Source organism: Cimex lectularius, unplaced genomic scaffold (assembly GCF_000648675.2).
Source record: "Cimex lectularius strain Harlan isolate CLEC.00 unplaced genomic scaffold, Clec_2.1 scaffold163, whole genome shotgun sequence".
In the NCBI taxonomy this organism is placed as follows: domain Eukaryota; kingdom Metazoa; phylum Arthropoda; class Insecta; order Hemiptera; family Cimicidae; genus Cimex; species Cimex lectularius.
This window is the reverse complement of record NW_019392826.1, coordinates 188,527-212,046: the sequence shown is the minus strand read 5'-3', so window position 1 is coordinate 212,046 and position 23,520 is coordinate 188,527. Positions and strand designations below refer to the sequence as shown.

The following is a 23,520-nucleotide window of genomic DNA, read 5'->3' as shown; positions in this document are numbered from 1 at the left end:
TAACATGGTCAATGCACTTTGGTACATAAGGAATAAGGACATACATAGGGATCTTAAGATCCCTGAGGTCTCGGCGGAAATACAGAGATTTGCCCCCAAACACCAGGCGAGAATGTGGAAGCGACCAAACTCTTACATAACCGAAACATGGCAAGAAGATTAAAAAGAACAAAGCCATATTAACTTGTGTAGTTAAATAGTGAATAGCGATATGTAAATCATATTGTACCAATGGGTTTATAAACATTTAATTTTTTTTAACGAGGGTTCGCAACAGCAGAGTTCGTATAAACGCTCAGGGTGCCGGTGTACAAAAAGCCCATTTGTAAGTACGTCGGTATCGAATGCAGGACCGCTGGATTCGAACCCGGGACTTTTACCTTACAGTGATAAGAGCCGTGTCAACGCCGAAACCGTTGCTGCCACCGTCGCCCCATATTTATTTATTCTATAATATTATTGTAAAATTAATGATTGGTCTAATAAAACCAGTTTTAATAAATAAATTTAATATAAAAAAAATCTTACATGATTGAGTAAAGGATTCAATTTTTGTAAAACCAATTATAGAACCAAAAAACTAAATTAAGTTCGTATTGCACTAACAATTCATATTACATGATAATCAATTATTACTGCTACTTTGACATTGTTGTTAAACAGCACATGTAAAAAAAACGACAATTAACATTAGTACGCGTCGAGTAACTCGAGCAAACTCTCAACAATGAATACGTTTTTTCATGAATATACAATGTCTTGTGTTTTAATTAATTAATTGTCTGTTTTGTACAGTCATTACTCTATATTCGGTCTACCGGCCCTCTCTCAGATCCCGTGTTGACCAAAATTGGATATGTGTGGCGTTTTTCCGATAATTGGGTCTCGTGTTCGCATTGGATAAAGTAGATTAGTGGATATACAGCGACGTTTTGACAAGATTAGAACCAGGACGTTCGCTTTTAAACAGTTAAACAACAGGCGTATAAATTTCGAATATTACGTTTTGAATAACTAATGGGAAATTCAGCGGTTTTCCCTATCAGCGACGGTTCATTAAACGTGAAAAAGGTATCAGTAGATGATTATAAACCAAATTAAAAATAAATAAACGGGACAGTACAATCAACTGGAAGAAATCAATCAGTCGTGCAATTTATGAGAGGATGTAATGAAAAGAAGATTCGAAAGAAATATTTCCAATCAAGCATCATTTATAGTCCTTTAAAAAGTGGATAATTTAATAATTTAACTTAATTAACAAAATTGAAAAAATCTGATTTAAAAATTATTTTTAACATATACCTATGTTATTAACGTTTGCAATCTTTAATCAAAACGTCATATCGAATGAATTTTGAACTCTAACATAACTTTTTAGTGTTTATGGAACCGTGCATAGCATAATAGATAGTAAAAAAACGAAAACCCATTAGAATAAATATAAATTTGTATTTTTGAAAAACTAGAAACGATAATACTTGAAACGGATAAATTAAATATTTAGGTAAAAGAGTTCAATTTTGACGAAAAAATATCTTCAGCTGCAACTTTGAAGATGTTTAAAAATATTACTTAAAAATACATTATTTATACTAAATGTTTGTTCGGTCACAGAACAAATTGTATTGTTCAATGTGATGTAGTTGTATTTATTGCTAGTAAACCATTCGTGATGTAGTGTTTAATTTATTTTATAATCCATTTACGTTTTAGTGGTCAATTGACCAAGTTACTTATTTCAATTAATTATTATTTCTATATAACGTCTAGGTTGGGATAAAAAAGTCAGAGTCATGAGCGGGATTCGAACTCACGACCATCGGCTAAATTCGCCGCTGCTCTACCACTTGAGCTATCGTGACTTCGATCCACTCGGACACCAACTTTCCATCCCAACCCCACCTTTTAAATTTTCTCTCGTTTTTGCCATTTTTCAAATGTCGTGCAATCTCGATTTTTATCTCAACTAAAAACCTTAATTAATTGAAAGTAAATGACGATTACAATTAATTAAAGTTTTCAGTTGAGATAAAAAAGTCAATGGCACGAGCGCACTTGAGCTATCGTGACTTCACGGAAATATTTAGCCGAAGGTCGTGGGTTCGAATCCCGCACGTGACACTGAATTTTTTATCTCAACCAAGACCTTATATAAACAGAATAATTATTTTATAATGCCGAAAAAATTACAAATCAATTTAGTGTTCTTTTAATTGTTTTATTAAGTTCAACGCAGAAATTTAGTCGTCGATTAATCTAAAAACTTTTGTAATAATTATTTTACGTTTGAGTAATTTATTTTGCTTTCAGAAGTTTATCTATTATCATCAGTAAAAAGTCTTCTCTAAACTTGGCCAACCATATCTGGAGCATTCCCCTACTAACAGCGTCCCGCGACGTGACTGACATTTTTCTCTTTCGCCAACTAAAATAGAGTTTATTTTGTTCTCAGACGAAAAAAACGAACTGAAACTGACTACCAAAGCAGCAAAAATATAAAAGAAAGTTATTAGTTATATAAAAAGTTGGCAGGAATTCAGTTAGTAATGATCGCAAAGCAAGTTGTGGAAATTTAAAATAATTTTGGCTATCATAGTATAATGAAGACATGTAATACTTTTATAAAGTCATAAGTATAGTCGTGTGTACTTATTATAAAAATAAATTCATACTTAACTATATGAGACTTACTTGAAGCATTACTTGCAATAACGGTTTATCTGAAACAGATAAAACATACTTGATGAGTTACCAAAGGATGTGCGTAGACAAAGTAAAAAGAAAATGTTTGAAAAATAGTATTACAAACCCCACAAATTGCCCTTTTACTCAAATATTACTTAAGATGGGTTTGCTTTTGTAAAAAAATTACCGAGCTAAAATAATAAATAGAATACTAAGTAAACACAACTTATTACAAGTACTTTTACAAAGTCTCGTCATCCTCTTTTTTTATCTAGTTGATTAACACTGAACACTTTACATAAACTCACTAATTTCGTGGTCCGCTTGACCAATTACTTTGCAACTTTACATAAATTTTCTAATATGCGAATAGATTATTTTCCAAATGTAAAAAATAATCGACCAACATTCCATAATAAATGAAAAATCCTGCTGCTTAATAATGGAATTAAAAGCTGAGTAGTTTAAACATTTAATTCACACCCTGCCTAAACATGCAAGAGTATTGTAGACAAAGTATTATTTCTCACTCTCTCTCTCTCTCTCTCTCTCTCTCTCTCTCTCTCTCTATCTATCTATCTATCTATCTATCTATCTATCTATCTATCTAATCTCTCTCTCTCTCTCTCTCCTCTCTCCCAAAAATATTGGCTGTTTTAAACAATATTTTATTTCCAAAAACACACATTTCTATAATAAAACTATGGAAAGGTTAACATGATTTTGTATTTCATTTATGCTTTTATAACTGAATGTAATAGATGTTAAATCAATTAGAGTTCGTGGTCCGATTGAACAAATAACTTCTTCCAATAAATTAATTTTTATGTAAGGTATTGATTGAGATAAAAATGTCAGTGTCACGAGCAGGATTCGAACCCACGGCCTTCAGCTAAATACGCCGCTGCTCTACCACTTGAGCTAACGTGACTATAGCCACACTAAGGTCAAATTAGCTCAAGTGGTAGAGCAGCGGCGTATTTATCCGAAGGTCGTGGGTTCGAATCCCGCTCGTGACACTGACATTTTTATCTCAACCAATACCTTACATAAAGATTAATTAATTGAAAGACGTTAATAGATATATTTTTTAAATTGGAGTACGTTAACGTTAAACGTTTTACATGTTTAAAGAAGACTAACAAATGTTTTAACCGTGTCATTCGACCATTTGCATAATTTTGCCACCGAGTGATCACTCATTTGCACGCTTTCAGAGCCGTCATTGTGCTGATAACTTCATTAGCAAAATTGAAAACAATCGGGACCAGTTTTATCGTTGACTTTGAAAACCCGCTGCCCCATTATCGGTAAATCATCACTGCGTTGATTTGGCTGGAAAACAGCTAGATTTTTCTTTCCGGGGGATCCAAAGAAAATTGTCAACAGAATTTTTAGAATAGAAGTCTTAACAGTTCAGCTTATATTTTGTTTCTGGAGTGTATTTATAAACAGTCTTAGGCGAAATGTGAATTATAATAGTTTCACATCTCAGAAGTAGTTGAATTCCTTTTCTCTATTCTGCTGTGCCATCGCCATTTTCACCTATTCCACAGATATTAGTAGTTGAAACGATTTGAATATTTGCCATAAATATTTGCTTGTTAATAAATGAATGAATGAATAATTTTATTCTTACCGAGTTTACAAACTATTAACAATGAGTAAAAATATCGATACAGAACAATTATAGTATAAAATACAATTACTGTGAGGGGTTTAGCCATATGCTTTTATTGATTTAATTTTTTTTTTATAATTTGTAGTACATTACAACTACCTTAAAGAAGATAATAAGTAACAGTGAGCAAGGAAATTAAAACAAGACAAAATTAAAACCAAGAGTGGAGAAAACACCCATTGATATTACTCCAATGTTACAATAATATTGTTTGTTCAATTGATTCCTGTGTCATTATCACTTTCACTGTCATCACCATCACTTCCTAGGAGATCTCGCGGCCATTGTCTCTTCAGTCGGCGGGGAGGGTTTGAGGGGATTCGTCGGGATACGAGGTTTCTGATGTGTTGGTTTACGTTAGTTGGGAGGTTTTTCTGAAATTTACGGTAACGGAAACGTATTTCATCTTGTACGATAGGAATATGTAAATCTGTATGTGTAGTTTGGTTCGATACATAAAATGGAGCATCTAGTATTTTTCGTAGTATTATAGACTGGGCAGTTTGAATGCAGTGGATATTGGAATGTTTGGCTGAACCCCACACTTCCAGTCCGTAAGTCCAAATCGGCTTAACTATGGTGTTGTAAAGCAGCCTTTTATTTTTGAGAGGTAAATTAGAGCGTTTGTCACGAAGTCGTGCAAGAACTCTAAATCGTGTCATAACCTCCTGACGTTTCAGTCTTGTGTGAGGATTCCACGTCAAGCGTTTGTCGATGTACAATCCGAGGTACCGCACCTTGTCCGCAGTAGGGAGGGGAATATTGTTTAAGAAAACAAGGGGGGGGAGATCTTTTTACGAAGAGTGAAAGTAATGTGGGTGGATTTGTCTGTGTTAAATTTTATCCTTTTCTTTTTACACCAAGACTCTAGTAGTATGAGGTGTTGTTGGAGGTTTCGAGTGGAAATGACAAGGTCGGAGGTGCTAGAGAGAATTGCCGTATCGTCTGCAAATGTGAATGTGGTGGTTTCGGGATGAGATGGCAGTGAAAACCTGGTACAGTGTAGGGGCCAGAACCCTGAGGAACACCAGCATGGATAGGAAAATATGAAGAGAGGGAATGGCCTTCGATGACTTGGAAAAATCGGTCAGTGAGGTAACTGTGGAGTAGGAGATATTAGGTGGATGGAAGGATGCCCTTGAGCATGAACAGCAGGCCCGGGTGCCAAACTCGATCAAAAGCATGGCTTACGTCAAGAAAGTCTCCGGAACAGTACTGTCCCATCTCAAGGGAGGATGAAATAATGTCTACCACACGGTGACACTGCTGGACAGTTGAGTGGCGGTTGCGAAAACCAAATTGATGGTCTGGGATTATGTTTTGAGATTGTAGAATCGGAAGAATTCTTTTCATTAGGAGTTTTTCTAAAATTTTACCCAAAGTAGATAGTAGACTTATTGGCCTATATGAAGTAGTACAATGTGTTGGCTTTTTTGGCTTAGGGAACATTCGAATATACGAGTGCTTCAAAGCTATAGGGAAGTAGGTTGTACGATGAACGGAATTAAATAGGTATGTAATGAATATGATGGCCTTTTTGGGAAGGTGTTGGAGAATTTTTGGAGTAATAAGATCAAAACCTGGAGCTTTCTTGGATTTTAGGTGTTGTATGGTAGAATGAACGTCAGAAGGTGAAAAAGCTTTTGGAGGGAGGGATAATGGAATCGGTGAATGTAAATATTCATTGATAAGTTGTGAATAAGTATGGTCTATTATGTTGACATGTGGGGTGAACACTGTGTTCAGGAAAGAGGCAAAAGCATTCGCTTTTTCCTCATCAGACTTGGCCCAACTGCCGTCGACTTGGCGAAGCGGGGTGCTTTAACATTTTCGACATATCGTTATGCAAGCCACCCCAAATCCTGCGCGGCGCTAGTGTGTCACTGGTTCACACCCTTCTAAAATATGTTTCACTGTAACAGCCGCGTCGTTCAAGGGGCATCCCATGGGTCTCTTTCCAACGAGGAGGTTGCCAAGGTTTCACTGATTTTAGTTTTTTGGACATGGTAGCCCAGTGGACTTTTCAGTCATTCCAGCTTAATCTTTTCAATAAGCTTTTAACATTCGCTGAGCTGAACGGTGTGTCCGTGTCATGAGGTATGGTTCCTGCTTCTTTTGCCGCTTTGTCACCCTCTTCATTTACTTGGTGAATACACAAGAAGATTACCTCGCATTATTTTTATTTTAATGTCTTTTAGCTTTCATAAAGCTTTCCGATTAAGGGATTAAAGGAGAATTTAATTTGCATAGTTGAGACCGCTAATTTTGACTACAAATTTTGAGCCGGGCAGGTTATCTATTTCGCTCAGTGCGAGAGATATGGCGGTCAATTCTGTGCTGTAGTTTTCCCCAGAACTTCTCGATCCGTCTATGTATATAAATTGTGCTCCTTTCTTTCTAGTCGCCATGTCGAACCGCACAATTGGTGACGGGAGAGTCCACGATTTCGTCTTTGATTTGGTGACCGGGAGAACTTTATCCACACTTGCTCCCGTCTAAGCCATCAGTTCATGCAGTCTTACGCCCATCTCGTGCGGGTTATTAGCTGTGCGTACTCTTCGGCTTGTTCATTATTGAATAATACTGATTGGATAAAATCTGACTGTCTTGGCAATATACATCCACCATAACTCAGCATAAGCTGGTTTCTTTTCTGGTTGGAAGGCATTATTACCTCTGCCTGCACACACAGGCCATTTATTAATGGGGCTAATTCTAAACAAAATACTCAACCCTGCAGTAAATATGTTGTTCCATTTTATTAATCTTGTTTTCCTAGTCGGGGAGTAAACCATTAAACCATAAATTAGTTTAGTGCAGTGATTTAACTATAGTCAGTAAAACCCTTCCCTTGATGCTCCCGATTTGTAGCTACCTGCTGAACTTCCTGATAATGAGACATTTCTGCATTGAGATACTGTCTAATCTAATACGTTTTCCACTTAAATCTTGAGTTACACATTAGGTTGAGGTGTCTGATAGTTTTGTCGTACTCGTGTACCACTCGGTTCATGGTTAGAGGAGAGAATGTATGCTCTCTCCTCAATCTACAGAAGAAAAAAATTCTTTTGCGTTTGGTAGACCAATAATGGTTGGCGACTCAAATTACGAGGTATATATTTTATTAATATAGGTAGTAATTTTTAAAAAATTATCTTAGCCCTCAAGAATGTAAATCCTCGTTCAGCGTCTGTAAAAACCGTGTTTATCGCTGTTTGTTTCGCCGTTTTANTTATTTGTTGAAAATGTCAGTAAACTTTAAGCTCAGCAGGGACTTTTTTTTTAACAAAAATGTAAACGATAATTTCGAGATTTTTTCTTGTTCTTATTTTCAACCTTTACCCCAATTTTTCTCTTATTCTTATTCTTTTCTCTTTCTCTTATACTTAATATAATAATTTTATATACATATTATTATATTATGATGTAAATCTTTTTACTCTAAAGATTTTTATTTGTTGAAAATGTCAGTAAACTTTAAGCTCAGCAGGGACTTTTTTTTTAACAAAAATGTAAACGATAATTTCGAGATTTTTTCTTGTTCTTATTTTCAACCTTTACCCCAATTTTTCTCTTATTCTTATTCTTTTCTCTTTCTCTTATACTTAATATACTAATTTTATATACATATTATTATATTATGATGTAAATCTTTTTACTCTAAAGATTTTTATTTGTTGAAAATGTCAGTAAACTTTAAGCTCAGCAGGGACTTTTTTTTTAAATAAAAATGTAAACGATAATTTTGAGATTTTTTCTTGTTCTTATTTTCAACGTTTACCCTAATTTTTCCGACGGAGCAAGGTCCATTTTTCTCTTATTCTTTTTACTTTTTCACCCTTAATACAATGATGAGGTTGAATTTCCTAACAAATTACTTTCCACTTTGGCCTATTTGATAACACCTTTATTAAACCTGCGTTTTTATAGTTCCGATATTTAGAGATTATCGAAGAAAACCCGAAAAAATAAACGATTCTTCTTTTCTGAAATGTACCCTTGATTTCTAAATTATTCCATTCATAAATGGTTTTTGTGGTTTGAAAGAGTGTGCCAGATAGACAAAACGATAGATCCTCTTGAAAAAGTGATGCTGCAACTTCTGACCTAGATCTCGCGGCGCTTAATTAATTTTGTAAAAATAATTTGTTTGAAATCACTCAATAGCGGCTGATAATTTCAGCAAAAAGTGTATACGATAGAAAAGCCATTAGTTTTTTTTTATGTTGGCATTTTTTGTGCGGCATCGCACGGGTGTCGCACCGTGGGAACCTCCGGGCAAAAAGAGACTAATAGAGGGCCAGCGCGAGACCACTAAATCACACTTTTCCAGGAGAGGTGGGAGAAAGTACGGCGACAGCAATTGGCTTTCTTTTTGAAAAAGATAAAACTATGAGCACCGGCGACACGATTGCGTCAGAATTTATGTCTCTCCGCTCGCGGCCCTTTCATCTCATTAACTGCTGAGGTAGAAATTTTGGATCCCTGCCACCGAAAGAGCGGTTTTGCGGATTGGACCCATCCCAAATAAGTGCTCCGGGGCCATAAAAATCAAACTCCTTGTAATTGGACGGGGATGGATTACACGTTGCTCACAATTGGATTTAAAAAAATATAGTTTTCCTTCCGAACTACTAGAGCACGTTCTAAACTTGTGTTGTTCCTAATCACAAAGGAAAATTTTCAAGACAGCTTAAAAAAAAATTTCCTAGATTGACTAGTCAATTTGGTCATTAAACATAAATTCACTAATTTCGTGGTCCGCTTGACCAATTAAATCATTACAATTAATTAAGGTTTTTAGTTGCGTTGAAAAAAAGTTAATAGCACGAGCGGGAATCGAACCCACGATCTTCGGCTAGATTCGCCGCTGCTCTACCACTTGAGCTATCGTGACCTCGATCCACTCGGACATCAACTTCCCTTCTCAACCCCACCTTATGAGTTTTCCCTCCTTTTTGCCATTTTTCATTAAACATAGTTGAATCAGCTTCAAATTCATCTGAAAGATTTTTTTACAAGAGTATTTCAACTACGACGATAAGCCCTCGGAGTGCCGACGTGAAAAAAAAAAAAAAAAAAAACAATTTGTAAATATGTAGGGTTCGAATGCAGAGGTGCTGGATTCGAACCCGGGACAAATGTGTGACCTTATTGAATTCAAGATAGAGCGTAAAATAAAATTGTTAGAATCTTTCACTAAGTGTAAAAAGTTTTTTTTTTTCTTTCCGCTACCAGAACTGTCGTTTCCACTTTATAAACTTCCCTTTCTACCTGTTAAATGGCCCTTTTTTTATTTATTAATTCTTCATAAAAGAGTAAATGATCAAGTAGATTTCTTGACCTCTGATATTTTATTTCTTTCAATATGCCAACACGTTGAACGAGGTTTCCTTTCATTAAACATTTATTAAAATAGAGAAAGTAATAATGAGAGAAGAATTAGGCTCGTGAACCACGTAGTTTTTGAGAAAAAGGCAAAAAAATCTTTTAAAAAATCTATTGTCTTTTTCGTTGAAATACGAACTCCTGGGTCGATTGGAAAATAATTAAGCTCGTGAACCACATAGTTTTCGAGAAAAAGTCAATCTTTTAAAAAATGTATGACCTATCTCGATGTAAAACGACCTGATGGTTCGATTGGAATATGATTAAATTTCAAATATTTATTATTTTATTTAAAAAGATTTCAAATAGCTTTTAAAGTGTTTAGAGTTTATCAAGGAACCATCATTTCTACATAATTGAATTGACTAAAACTTTTTTTTGGCTATAGAGTGTTTGTAACATTAATTGTAATAATTCGTTTGTTACATGGATACGGATTTATATTTCAACAATTCCTTTACTTTGAACCAAAGTATAAAGGTTAATAATATTGTCCCAGTTTGTTTGGCAATTCCATGTCCGCCTAACCGTCCAAGCGGACGAATTCTTCAGAGCATGTCGAATATCAAATATTTGCCTAAAGAGCTTAATTTAATTCCTCTATTCGAAGTAATATACAAGGTGAATTTCGAATGAATTATGAAAAGTTTGTTACTTAAAAATCGTTTAAGTTTATTACGTATAAAGAGATTTTTCTTTGAACAATTTTTTCCTGCATGACAAACGAATGCGCAGGTGGTTGCATAAAATTGAAAAGGGTTTAAACAAGTATTAATTCTTCACTATATATAAATTTCATAATAGTTAGCATACGTAACACTTGATGTTAACAAAAATTCACTACTACAGCCTACTACTTCACTAATTCACTACTAAATAATTAATAACACTAACAAAGGATAATTACAATCTCAACAGGCTTACAAGGAAAATTTTGTATTAAAATTAACTTCTTTTTAAGGGTGATAATTCGCTCTTGGAAAAATATTACCGCACTTTATCCTGTTGCACGAAGATTTACTGCTGTTATTCTCAACCATTATATTTTGCCTGGTGGTTTCAATCTTCATAATAACGGCATTATTTCTAAAATTATTTTGTAAGATAAGCAGCAAAATAGGGATTCGGTAAAACCAAATTTACTACCCTAGGCTTACTCAAATTAACAAAAATCAATTATCACCTAAATTAAATTTTCGTTTTAAAAAAAATTTAAAAAATAAATACGAAAGACATTGAGATTTTTAAAAAGTGCTTTACGTACAAAACATAGATAAATGTTCTAGCCCGTTGGTCAATGTTAATTTCACTATTTTCATCACCTATCTTGCCTGCATATAGCATGAATAAAAATGGCAATAATAATTAAATTGAGAACACAAACACTTTTTTTTTCCCTACTTATCGTAAGTTGTTTTGCAACTTGTATGTGTGAAAAGCGGGATTTATAACAAATAAATATTATAATAGTAAATACTGTAAGAAATTAATTATAAATTAATGATTAAAGATACAAGATAAAAAATTAAAATGATACCATAATTTATTTAGAAATCGTGAGATGCGGTCTGGTGTGATGTAGGTTTCTGAAAACATTTTCTTTATCGTGCCAACGTTTCGATCTTTATCGAGATCATCTTCAGGGCTCAAAGTGTATGTCTTCTGTGTAATTGTGCCATTCTAAATAAATATCGATTAACGGTCACTAATCACCACACATTGATACCATAATATTATTAAATTATTATAAAAATAATGACAAATAAAATAATTAATTTAATTATTTGGACGTTTAATATTAATTATGTACATATTTAAAATGGGAGGTGGATCAAAATCCGTTATATTATTAATGCATTTATCACCATGTTCAATTTTACATTTTTTAATATCAAATTTCTCAAATCAATCTAGTTCTCTCCCTTTGTTGAAACTATGTAACACTTTGTATTTAAATTTGAATTAAAATTATGTTTTCTTTCTTTCTTGGTCCTTATATTCTGAAAAATTGAAAAATGGCAAAAAGGAGGGAAATTTCAAAAGGTGGGGTTGAGCTGGGAAGTTAGTGCCTCAGTGATCGAACTATTTGTGTTATAATTCCCGCTTTTTGCACGTTCAAATTGAGCACCATTAAAAAACCAGGTTCTCATTGGAACGTCGCTTTGGCGGGGGTATCGGCGGGTTCACTTTTGCAATTCATGTCGAGAGACGTGGTTGTAGAAATCCTTCGACCTGATGATGAACTAAAAGGCTCGAAATCCGGACGTTGCAAAATAACTTACTATGAGTAGGAACTTTTTTTTAAGGATTAAGTAATTGTTCTTTGTCGTATGCAATTTCAACGGGATTGGAACGGTTTGATTTGCTTGGGAAAAAGAAAGTTAAGAAAGGCCATCCGACTTAACATCGCTTGTAAAACGAAAAGCTGCAAATTTCCATACAAATCGTTTAACTATTCATGGAGTATGGTGTGCACACGTGCATTTTGAAAGTAATAACACACTCTCACAATGGAAATGCAATATGGCTTGGTTAGGATATTGGTAACCGAGAAATCAAACATCTACATAGTTTAAACAATGATTAAATGTATAGAATTGGAGTTTGTATAAATATGTAAGGTATTGGTTGAGATAAAAAAGTCTGTGTCACGAGCGGGATTCGAACCCACGAGCTTCGGCTAACTAGGCCGCTGCTCTAACCACTTGAGCTATGGTGATTTCGATCCACTCGGACACCAACTTCCCATCTCAATCCTCCTTTCGAAGGTATTGGTTTATCTAACCAATTCCTTACTAAAGATTAATTGAAAGAAGTTATTTGGTCAATAGGACCATGAAGTCTAATGGATATAATAAGTAAAATGAAGTACATCTTCACGAAAGCTCTCCGGGGCCATTTCATTGGTCGCCGAGAATCGAAAAGTTTACTGACATTTGAAAAATGGCAGAAAATAGGGAAAATTCGAAAGGTGGGTTGAGATGGGAAGTTGGTGTCCGAGTGGATCGAGGTCACGATAGCCCAAGTGGTAGAGCAGCGGCTATTTTGCCGAAGGTCGTGGGTTCGAATCCCGCTCGTGGCCCTAACTTTTTCATTTCAACCAATACCTTACATAAAGATTAATTAATTGAAAGAAGTTATTTGGTCAATCGGATCACGAACTCTAATGGATATGTATAAATAGTTAAGGTGAAGTGAGTATATCAATTTATTCGATGAAAACGTAACAACAATGATTCTACTCATAAACAGGTTTTGACGATATAATTTATGTAATTCATTATTTAATATGCTTTCATGGCATTTAAGTTGTAAGTGAGTTAAGCAGTTATTTTTATTTGATTGAAAAAAGACAAATTTTGACGTTAATTTTAATTTCAAACATTGGCAATTGAACCAGATTGATTTTTCTAATTTTCGAGCATTAAAGTCTTAATTTATAATCATTTTCTTAAAAGATTTTATTTACTAGCTGGTGTTTAAAAAAGTGGAGAAAGTTGTAATTTATTGTGTTATAATCCATTAAATGCTTCAACTGGCAAATTGATAGAAATAGTTACCGTACACATTTTGTGATTAGAACCAAAGTTTCTAACCAAATGATGACGTTTGGTCTGTCTATTTTCGTCTTTTGTCCCATGGTAAATCTTTCAGATTTGCACAATCCACTAATTTTATGGGTTAGAACACATTCGTGAAAAGACAAAAGATGACCGATCAAGTTAAATTGCACGTAAAATACTGACTGTTTTAAACTGTCAGAGCTGTATTTTAACAATGTCTAGCAGAGATAAAACTTTGTACATGGCAAACTGTAAATTCTACATTATTGCCGATACGGGAGAGGAACTTAATGATTTTTAATTCGTTACGGTTCAGTCATGTATAGATATTTTAACGAACCCAATTTTTTTAATCTTTCATGAGTAAAAAAGTAGTCTATACATGTACCCTTTAAATATGTTTTAATAACATGGTTCCAGATAATTTGTCATGTTTAATCAAGAAGCAACGCGATAAATGAAACTCAAATTAATGATCATTAATTGAAGCAATTTGTCAAAAACGTAATCATTGTAATTAAGAGAGATCATGCGAATCTAACACGAGTTTTGATAAGTTTATTTTTAATAACCTTCGCTACATCGCCGTTTAATGAAAAATATATAACAATAGATTTGGTGGAGCGTAATAAATATTCCAAACGCAGAGTGATTAATTTGCGTAATATTACATATTTCTACTGTCTCTGACCGATCCGGGTTTTTCTAAACGAGAGAGCAAATGAGCGAGACTAGACGAATCCAAAGGAATCCGCGCCCATAAGATTTCATGCAAAGATTTAAAACCCATACTTTTAACGATAAAATTAGACATTTATTTTATTGGTAGGTTGTCAATTTTTAAAACTGTATTGATTTTGCTCGTATTGCTGTAAATCATCCTGGAGGCAACAGGAAGAAATTCTAGCTCGCATATTTGCTTTTTACACTTGGAAAATCGATGAATTTTGCCAGCTTATACAGTTCCTATTTTTTTATTCAAAGATTATTGTATACTAATGGATTTAATTACTAATAGATCTGTAAAATTTGAAGCACCGTTTAATTTATTTGATTTTAAATTAAATCCATTATTTTTCTTCATTAGTTACAGATACTTAATAGCTATCGTAGTCAAAATAATATGGGTTTAAGTAAAAGTAAAAAAGCATAAGTAAATATTGCTTTGTTTACTTCCTTTGTATAGTTTTTCCTGATTAAGCCCATTTGAACCAAAAGTAGTATTATGCCCTTCCATTCTGCTTTGTCTAAAGATCACTTTCAATTAATCTTTTTCCTTCGTTGACTTCATTTGATATTATTCTTATTTGTGTGGTGTTTAGTGACCGTTAGTCAATTATTATTCGAAGATCGTGAGCTGGTGTGACATAGGTTTTAGAAAAACATTTTTTACCGCGCCAACGTTTCGATCTTTATTGAGGTCATCTTCGGGGCTCAAAGTGTTTCTTTTGAGAGTGCCCACTCAACACGATACACAAGAATGACACATCTACACGGAAAACAAACGCTTTGAGTGAGTACAAATATTTTGATTGAATCTAAAATTTCTAGCATTGTATAAATTAATTTTTTTCCACATCCTACAAGTATTTCTATAATTTAAACAATTAAATCCCAGGCCCTGAAGATGATCTCAATAATGATCGAAACGTTGGCACGATAAAGAAAATGTTTTTCTAAAACCTATGTCACACCAGACCGCATCTCACGATCTTCGAATAATTATTCTTATTATTTTTTTTTTTTCAATGACTCCAGTCAGGCATTTGAGTGAGTTATGCTAGTGTCGCGGTCATACAATTATTAGAGAAAGGATCCTGCCAGCGAGGAGTCGCCAGAGGACTGAATTACTCTACAATAGTAAGGATTCTTCGGCGCTTCAGAAAAACACGTCGTCACACTAGAAGGCCAGGACAGGGTCGAGCTAGATTTACAGATCAGAGATACGACGGTTTCATCCGGCTCTACGAAACCGCAACATTACCGGAAATGAGATAAGGAACCTGATAAGACAAGACCGAAATGTTTCAATTTCCTCCAGGACGGTAAGAAGAAGGCTCAAAGAAAATAACCTCAGGGTCCGGCACCCAGCTCATAAAATCTCCAGGCTCCAATCGCTCGGGAACATGTGAATGGGACATTGTAAGATCGGGTTGAAAATTCTCCGACAAAATATAAATGCTCCTTTTTATGTTTCAAATTACACTGTTTATACCTACACATCCCGTGTGTACATGAACTCATCAAAACCCGCTAAAAAATGTCATTAATCACTGAGCAACCACAATAATCTAATATTACGACAATTATCTCTGTCACCCCTTCCAGAAAATCCTCCAAGACGATTGACGCGAAAGTGGCCACGAGATTTTCTGAACGAGTGAATATTGACGGGATTTCAATGTGAATGAGTGTTATCACTTGGCAACTTTTCCGACAAGGGTCTCAAATGACAAATTCATCATATATGAAAATATTACTTAATACAGTATTTGTGTTTGTAAATATCAAATAAATATAATAAAAAAGTGTTTTATTACCTAGTCCGTTCTTGAGGCAGGCGAGAATTTTCAGAAAAATAAATTTGTTGAAAAACCAACCGTTCTGTCTCACTTGAAAAAATTGAATCATTTCATGCATTTATGACTTTTTTATTTGGTTTCATTTGGTCTGTGTTATCCAGCAAGAATCAGCTTACATTATAAAAGAATGTTGTCAACTAATTAATTTATTTACAAAGATAAAATTTTGACGTTTCCTAAAGAAATGAAGTAAACGAAAGCCTCCTAAACTACTAAAAATTGAGTAAAAATGCATATTTCGCGTATAGTGGTTCATTCCCACTCGAATATATAATTTTAACAAATTAACTTTAGGTGAGTGAATGAGAGTATAAGGACAGGTCAGAAATTAACAAAAGAAATGTATTGGTCTGATTTAATTAATGCATATTTAAGAATAAAAATACCTTTAAACAAAATACAGCTGTTAAATTCATGGCTGCCATGTTGGTTACCTACGCCCTAACGGATAGCAATGTGACTACATTTTCGACCTAACATCTAACATTGGACCTGGCCTGTTAGATGGAGCAACGTTAAAAAGCCGATTTTTACGAGTCGACGTCATCATTTTACTCGACCTAACAGGAACTGAGAGAGTACAGTAACACAAAGACCGTGAATACCCCTAATGTTAGGTCGAAAGTGCAGTCACATTACTATCCGTTAGGGCATAGGTAACCAACATGGCAGCCATGAATTTAACAGCTGCTTTTTGCTTATACGAATTTTTATTCTTAAATACGTATTAATTATATCAGACCAATACATTTCTTTTGTTAATTTCTGACCTGTCCTTATACTCTCATTTATAATAGATACATCCCATATCCTATAAAGTTGTAGGCTGTTAGATGTTAGGATACAAGTTAGGTATGTCGGCAAGGATTGAAGCATGTAATTTGTTAGTACTTTCGAGTGCATAGATAGCATTTTGAATGAAAGAGTTGATTAATTTTCCTTTTTTATTAACTTCTGGCATCTTACAATTTAACCCAAAACAAAACTAAAACGTACAACAACAGGGCTTCAAGGACTGTTATCGCTTTATTTTTGATTCTACCAATCGCCACGCGCAGCATTGCAGAAAAATTAACGTTTAACATGCTAAGAAAAATGGTGATCTTACTGAACATTTCTCTATTCGAATTAACACGAGTTAAAATCTTACAAACATCGTGAATACCCCTACTATCGTTGTTTTGGAATGTCCAAAAATGGAAATTCACTACTTTTGTTAATGTGTTGAGTCCATTTTACACTGTTTGAATAAGTGAAATTTTCTTTCGTGTGATTGAAGAAACTGAAAGAAACATCTTGAAAAACTTGATCATTCAGCCTCAATAAGCATCTTCTCAACTTCTGAATCTGATGACTTTTGAGGTTTGGGTTTGTTGTTTTTTTCTGATCAGTTATTCAGCTTTGATTGGAATAATGATGGGTGTTCTGTGATTTATAAATTTTTAAGTTTCTCAACGGTGGATTATGTGTTTTCTACAACTTTTATGATTAATTTATTAAACAGATAAGTTTTGCCTTAATTAAATGTGTATATGTTTTGAGTTGTTTTCAATATATTTGTTTGCATTTGACATCATATTGTGAAAATACATCTTCCAGTAAGTCTGAACTTCTGAAGTTAGATTTCCCATGTTATATTGTGTGTTTAAATTTCAAGTATTTTTTATTAAGTATATATTATTTCTACCATTTATCGATGAATGCAGACTTTTCACATTTCTTCATTGGAAAAACAAAAAGAGCGAAGAATGTGGTTAACAATTTATTTCACCTCGGTTGGAAGTTTAAGGGTTGGAAAAGGAAAGACCCCACTGGGTGGAGTAATAAAGCCAAGCGGGACGAGTCTCTGATCAACCTCCAGAGTTCAAATAACGTTGTAGTTTAAATTAAAGTTTAATACCTCTTCCGTGATATTATAAGATCCCATTTTTTAGGTATAAAAGCGGTCCCGTCTCTTATCTAGTGATTTATCAGCATGATTTCAAGTTTTCACACCTTGCGAGAAAAAAATTTAAAACATAAACTCTCATGTCATAATTTATAATGTTAAAACTATGAATAGAAATCCAATTAACTCATAAAATATGTTATTTATGATCTCGATTTTTTTTCACCTTATCTTAGCACATTAATTTTTAAAGGTACAGTTACTATAAATATACAATGGGTATAATTTAAATATATAATAATTTAAGCTCGAAAATAGGTCAGTCACACGATAACAACCGACAATTCTCCCTCATATCTCTTTCCGTCGACTACATTTCCATACTCTTTCCCGTTTTCTGCTTACTTCTAACTGCTTACCCGGGGCTTCTCTGCTTACTACACTAAGATTTCACTACTTAGTATTTCTTCCTTTTAAAAGCGACAGATGAACTCCATTCAGTAATGTCTAGGAAACGCAGAACTCGAGATGCCGGGTCGGACAGGCACATTTGTAAAACACCAGCATAAATTCAAGGAGGAAAATTTCAACTTTCGGGTTTACATAATGCAAATATTTCCGGATAACTTAAGTTTCATAAAAATGTAGAATACTCCAATGTTTTTTAACAATATTGGTTTATTAGTATGTACACATATATTACACTTTATGATCTTCCTTTCCCTAATTATCCCCTTCTATATAATCCTGAAAGGATAATCAGGCCGAACCATTTTTTCCCATTGTCGGCTCCTTTCGCCTCAAAGAAGCCGACTCTTCCTACAAAAATGTCTTTCTATGCCGACTTCCTTTCCCACCGCATCAAAATCCAACGTATATACATAAAACAGAAATATCGCGCTGGCATTTTCAACACGACACACAAGAATGACACATCTGCACGGGAAACAGTTGAGTGAGTACAAATACTTTGATTGTATTTGAAATTTTCTAGCATTTTATAAATTCATTTTTTCTAATCTAAAAATGTCTAGCATTGTATAAATTCATTCTTTTGTTTAATCTAAAATTTTCTAGCATTGTATAAATTCATTTTTTTGCGTATAAAATTTTCTAGCATAGTATAAATTCATTTTTTTAATCTAAAAATTTCTAGCATTGTATAAATTCATTCTTTTTTAATCTAAAAATTTCTAACATTGTATAAATTCATTCTTTTTTTTTAATCTAAAAATTTCTAGCATTGTATAAATTCATTTTTTTCATCTAAAATTTTCTAGCATTGTATAAATTCATTTTTTCATCTAAAATTTTCTAGCGTTGTATAAATTCATTTTTTTTACATCCTACATATATATGTAAAATTTAAACAATGTTTATAAATCCCAGACGCTGAAGATGATCTCAATAATGATCGAAACGTTGGCACGATAAAGAAAATGTTTTTCTGAAACCTACGTCACAACAGACCGCACCTCACGATCTCCAAATAACCTTCTTAGTATCATTGATTGTCTTCGGAGTTTGTGATTAGATCAATTATCATCGGATTATCAAAACGATGCTTCAATGCTAAATGTATTAAAAACAGTTTAAGATACAACTGTACTATGTCTTAGAGTAAATTGTCGTGACGTGTTTTCATCAATGGTTTTCAAATTTGTTTTAAGATTTTAAGAGGTCTGTATTTCTGTGTTTCGTGTGCGAAATTCTCTTTTCATTTATAACTTTTGCAAAGAATTTTACATGTTGTAGACATTATAAGTTTGCTCTCTCTCTCTCTCTCTCTCTCTCTCTCTCTCTTATTTTTTTACCGTTTTTATTTACTCAAAAACTCAGATAATATGATTATTAAATCGCTTCTAAACTCGGAACAATTTTGTTGATAATCTGCCTCCCTCTCTCTCTCTCTATATATATATATATATATATATATATCAAAGAGTTTTGTTTTAGAGATATACCGTGAAACCACGGTTTTCAGATCGAGAAATTGTTCTAGCATTTTCATGTAATTGAAGATACTAAACACACAAAATTAAAAATATTTAAAACCTTCTTTTCGTCTTGTCCCTCTTGGACTCATTACAAGAATAATGTAAACATCTTCCAGCTTTCACACAGATTCCACATCTAATCTTTCAAATTTATTGGACGAAATAAATTATAATTAAAGGAATATATTCAATCTTTTTAATTTTTAATACATGGAGGCAGAGGACAAGGACAAACTTATTAGGAAGAGGAGCAACAGTGAGGGCCTGTCAAAGTGAAGAACGGCTTGGCAACGATGCTCCAGTTTCCATCCAATTGCCATTCATTTTTATAATAGAACGCCAGCACCGTTTATGACTTTGAACGGATAGTGGAAAGAAATTTAAAACAGTCGGAAATCAAATAATTTCTACTCGAAATGTTTCATCCCGCTAGAATGATTGCAATTTTAACTTCAGCGGGCTTGACAACCGTCCAAATCATTCCGTTCAATTTTTAACGGTTACGATTCCCAAGTTAATCCGTAATAATATGTTTTATATACGAATACCGTGGAAAGTTATAAAAAAGTGCCGTATATCAGTTTCAGGTCATAAAGCATTACACCTCAACATAACTGAACCACCGTTCATTACCTTTCAAATGTCGTAAAATCTACATATAAAGAAAGTGTTGTGAATTGTTCATTTTTACATACGGTTTGTTAAACGACCTTACATCAAAATTAGTACGATTTCGTGTTTTTAATTTTAATTTAATGCAGAGACCGTTTTAATTGTAGTTTACGATGGATGGGAAAGTTTATCTTTCCTACAAAGTACTACGTGTCCACTTGAAACGACAGAAAACGGTCATTTGCATGCATAGATTAAATGGTTACCGTTTTTGTTGGTGGTTTTTTTCTATTGCCATGTAGTATAGTTAGTTTTTACATTTATGTTTAACATTTCTTTACTAAAATATTGAAGCATTTTTTTTTTAAGTTTAATGTTTTATTTTTAAATCTGCTATCCATTGTTCCATCTATGAATTTACAAGTGCTTTCCAATTTTTTATTATATCTATAGGAGCAAGGGGACCGCGGTAGCCGAGTGGTTAGCATGAGAGACTCTCACACCGCGGTCGTGGGTTCGATTCCCACCGTCGCCTCTGGCCCTTTTTTCACAATAACCCCCCCAAATTTGAACACACCTATACGAATTGTCACATGGCTAATATGCATAGTTCATAACGCCGAAAAAAAAAATCTATAGGAGCATTAGTTCCTCATTCATCAAGCTCGCTAGCTTTTAGAATAGAAAAAAACACTGACTTTTATATCTTAACTTAAAACCTTAATTAATTGAATGTTATTAATTGGTCAAGCGGACCACGAAAAATAGTGAATTTAATTAATTGAAATGAAGTATACTTCACTAAAGCTCTCCGTCGCCATTTCATTTATCGCCGAGAATCCAATCCGATAACACGACATTTGAAAAATGGCAAAAAGGAGGGAAAATTCAAAAGGTGGGGTTGAGATAGGAAGTTAGTGCCCGAGGGGATCGAAGTCACGATAGCTCAAGTGGTAGAGTAGCGGCGTATCAAACCGAAGGTCGTGGGTTCGAATCCCGCTCGTGACACTGACTTATTTATATTAACTTAAAACCTTAATTAATTGAATGTTATTAATTGGTCAAGCGGACCACGAAAAATAGTGAATTTTAGAATCGAGTTAACATCTTTTGGGTCTTTGTATTTCGACCAATTATTTCGAGTAAACAAAAATGCTCTTACAACAAGACCATTTGGAGATCGTGAGATGCAGTCTGGTATGACGTAGGTATTAGAAAAATATTTGTATTATCGTGCCAACGATTCGAACTTTATTGAGATCATCTTTAGAGCTCAAAGTGTTGGCACTCTTAACACGACTGACAAGAATGCACATCTACACGGACAATTCTTACAATAAGCGTTAATTTCAAAAATTACCCGTAATAAAGTAAATACATTAATAATAATTCGTAAACTGCTAGAATCAGTTTGCAGTGGTATGACAAGCAGATAGATACCACATTTCCAGTTCGCCGAGAAATTTATTGACCCTCTAAAAGGAATGTTTAGTATGCTGCCTGGATAGAATGTTTCTACACGAACCTCCATGAAGTACGGTCGAACATAATAGCTTAAACTTTAGAAGGTCATACACCTCGAATAGAAAAACTTTTTATTTATTTTACGATTTCCTAATTACAAATGTATAAAATAAAGTATAACGGTTATAACAATGCACTTAGAAGTATTTATAATAAAAAAAACACGAACAAATAATTTAAAATGAATTGAAACAATTTTAAATCTATACTAAAACCGTCTAATTAAAATTAATATTACAATGTTTGGGGGCGTCGGTGGCCGCAACGGTTTAGGCGTTGATACTGCGCTCATCACTGTAAAGTAAAGGTCCCGGGTTCGAATCCAGCGGCCATAAATCAACGAATTGCTTCTGTACAGAACGTCTATTTCAGATCCAACATTAACCATGAGTATGGTGTATGTGTGTTACTACTACTAACTGTATTGTTATGTAATGAATCAAGCGTAAAAATCTTTTTTCAACTGATTCTACGCGACTGATATTAGGGGATTGAAACTGAGCCCAAAGAGAAGAACAGAAATCTAATATTGGTCTTACAATGGAAGTGTATAAAAATTTAAGTGCAACTGAATCATGCAAAATGTTTAATATGACGTCTAATAAATCCTAGAATTTTAGTTGCTAACTAAATTTTATCTGACTATTAATAATGATGCCAAGAACTTTAAGGTTTCGGGCTAAGGGAGTGGAGTCTGATATTGCTTGGGTAAATTTGATAATATAAATTATTTTATGATAAGTCAAAACTCAGCATATTTCAAAATTTAAAAAAATATTGGTTGGACACATTTATTAAATGTTAACATTTTCAAGTTGTAAGCAGGCAGAAATAGAGATAATTTTTAGTAATATTTTTTAAATTAACTGCGGAAAGTAGTGTTATAACGATGGAAGAGAATCAGGGATATCATTCATATATATTTTAAAAACAAAAGGCCATGCGACCCTTGAGGAGCTCAAGAAGTTCCCCAAAGCTATGTTAAAATACCGATTTTTATTTTACTTAAAACATTCGACCTTCTAAATGAGATTATTCGGAGATCGTGAGATGCGGTCTGGCGTGACGTAGGTTTTAGAAAACATTTTCTTTGTCGTGCCAACGTTTCGAATTTTAAATTCACTATTCTTTGTGGTCCGCTTGACCAATTAATATCATTCAATTCATTAAGGTTAGGTCTCAATAAAGATCTAAACTTCATTAAATTAATTAAGGTTTTAAGTTGAGATAGAAAAGTCAGTGTCCGAGCGGGATTCGAACCCACGACCTTCGGCTTGATACCCACGACTCACAAGAATGATACATCTACACGGAAAACAAACACCTTGAGCCCTGAAGATGTTCACAATAAAGTTCGAAACGTTGGCACGTTAAAGAAAATGTTTTTCTAAAACCTAAGTCACACCAGACAGCATCTCACGATCTCCGAATAATCATTGACTAACGGTCACTAAACACCACACACTTCTGAATAAGATGTAAACCAAGTTTACCAAAGTTACCATGTATGCCTGATTGCATGACCAACACTATCAAAAGCTTTTGAAAAGTCTGTGTTAATAAATTCAACTTGCAGTACAGTCTGTATATATATTGT

The 23,520-nt window shown here is 33.8% G+C and overlaps 1 protein-coding gene across 1 annotated transcript in view; it reads right to left on the bottom strand.

The window, feature by feature from the left end:
- Window positions 1-23,520, bottom strand: part of LOC112127441 — a 194,351-nt gene that overhangs the window by 158,962 nt on the left and 11,869 nt on the right. Inside the window, exon 2 of the mRNA XM_024228463.1 lies at window positions 2,695-2,723. Within this exon, the coding sequence (XP_024084231.1) occupies window positions 2,695-2,723 (29 nt within the window). The remainder of the gene's footprint in view (window positions 1-2,694; window positions 2,724-23,520) is intronic.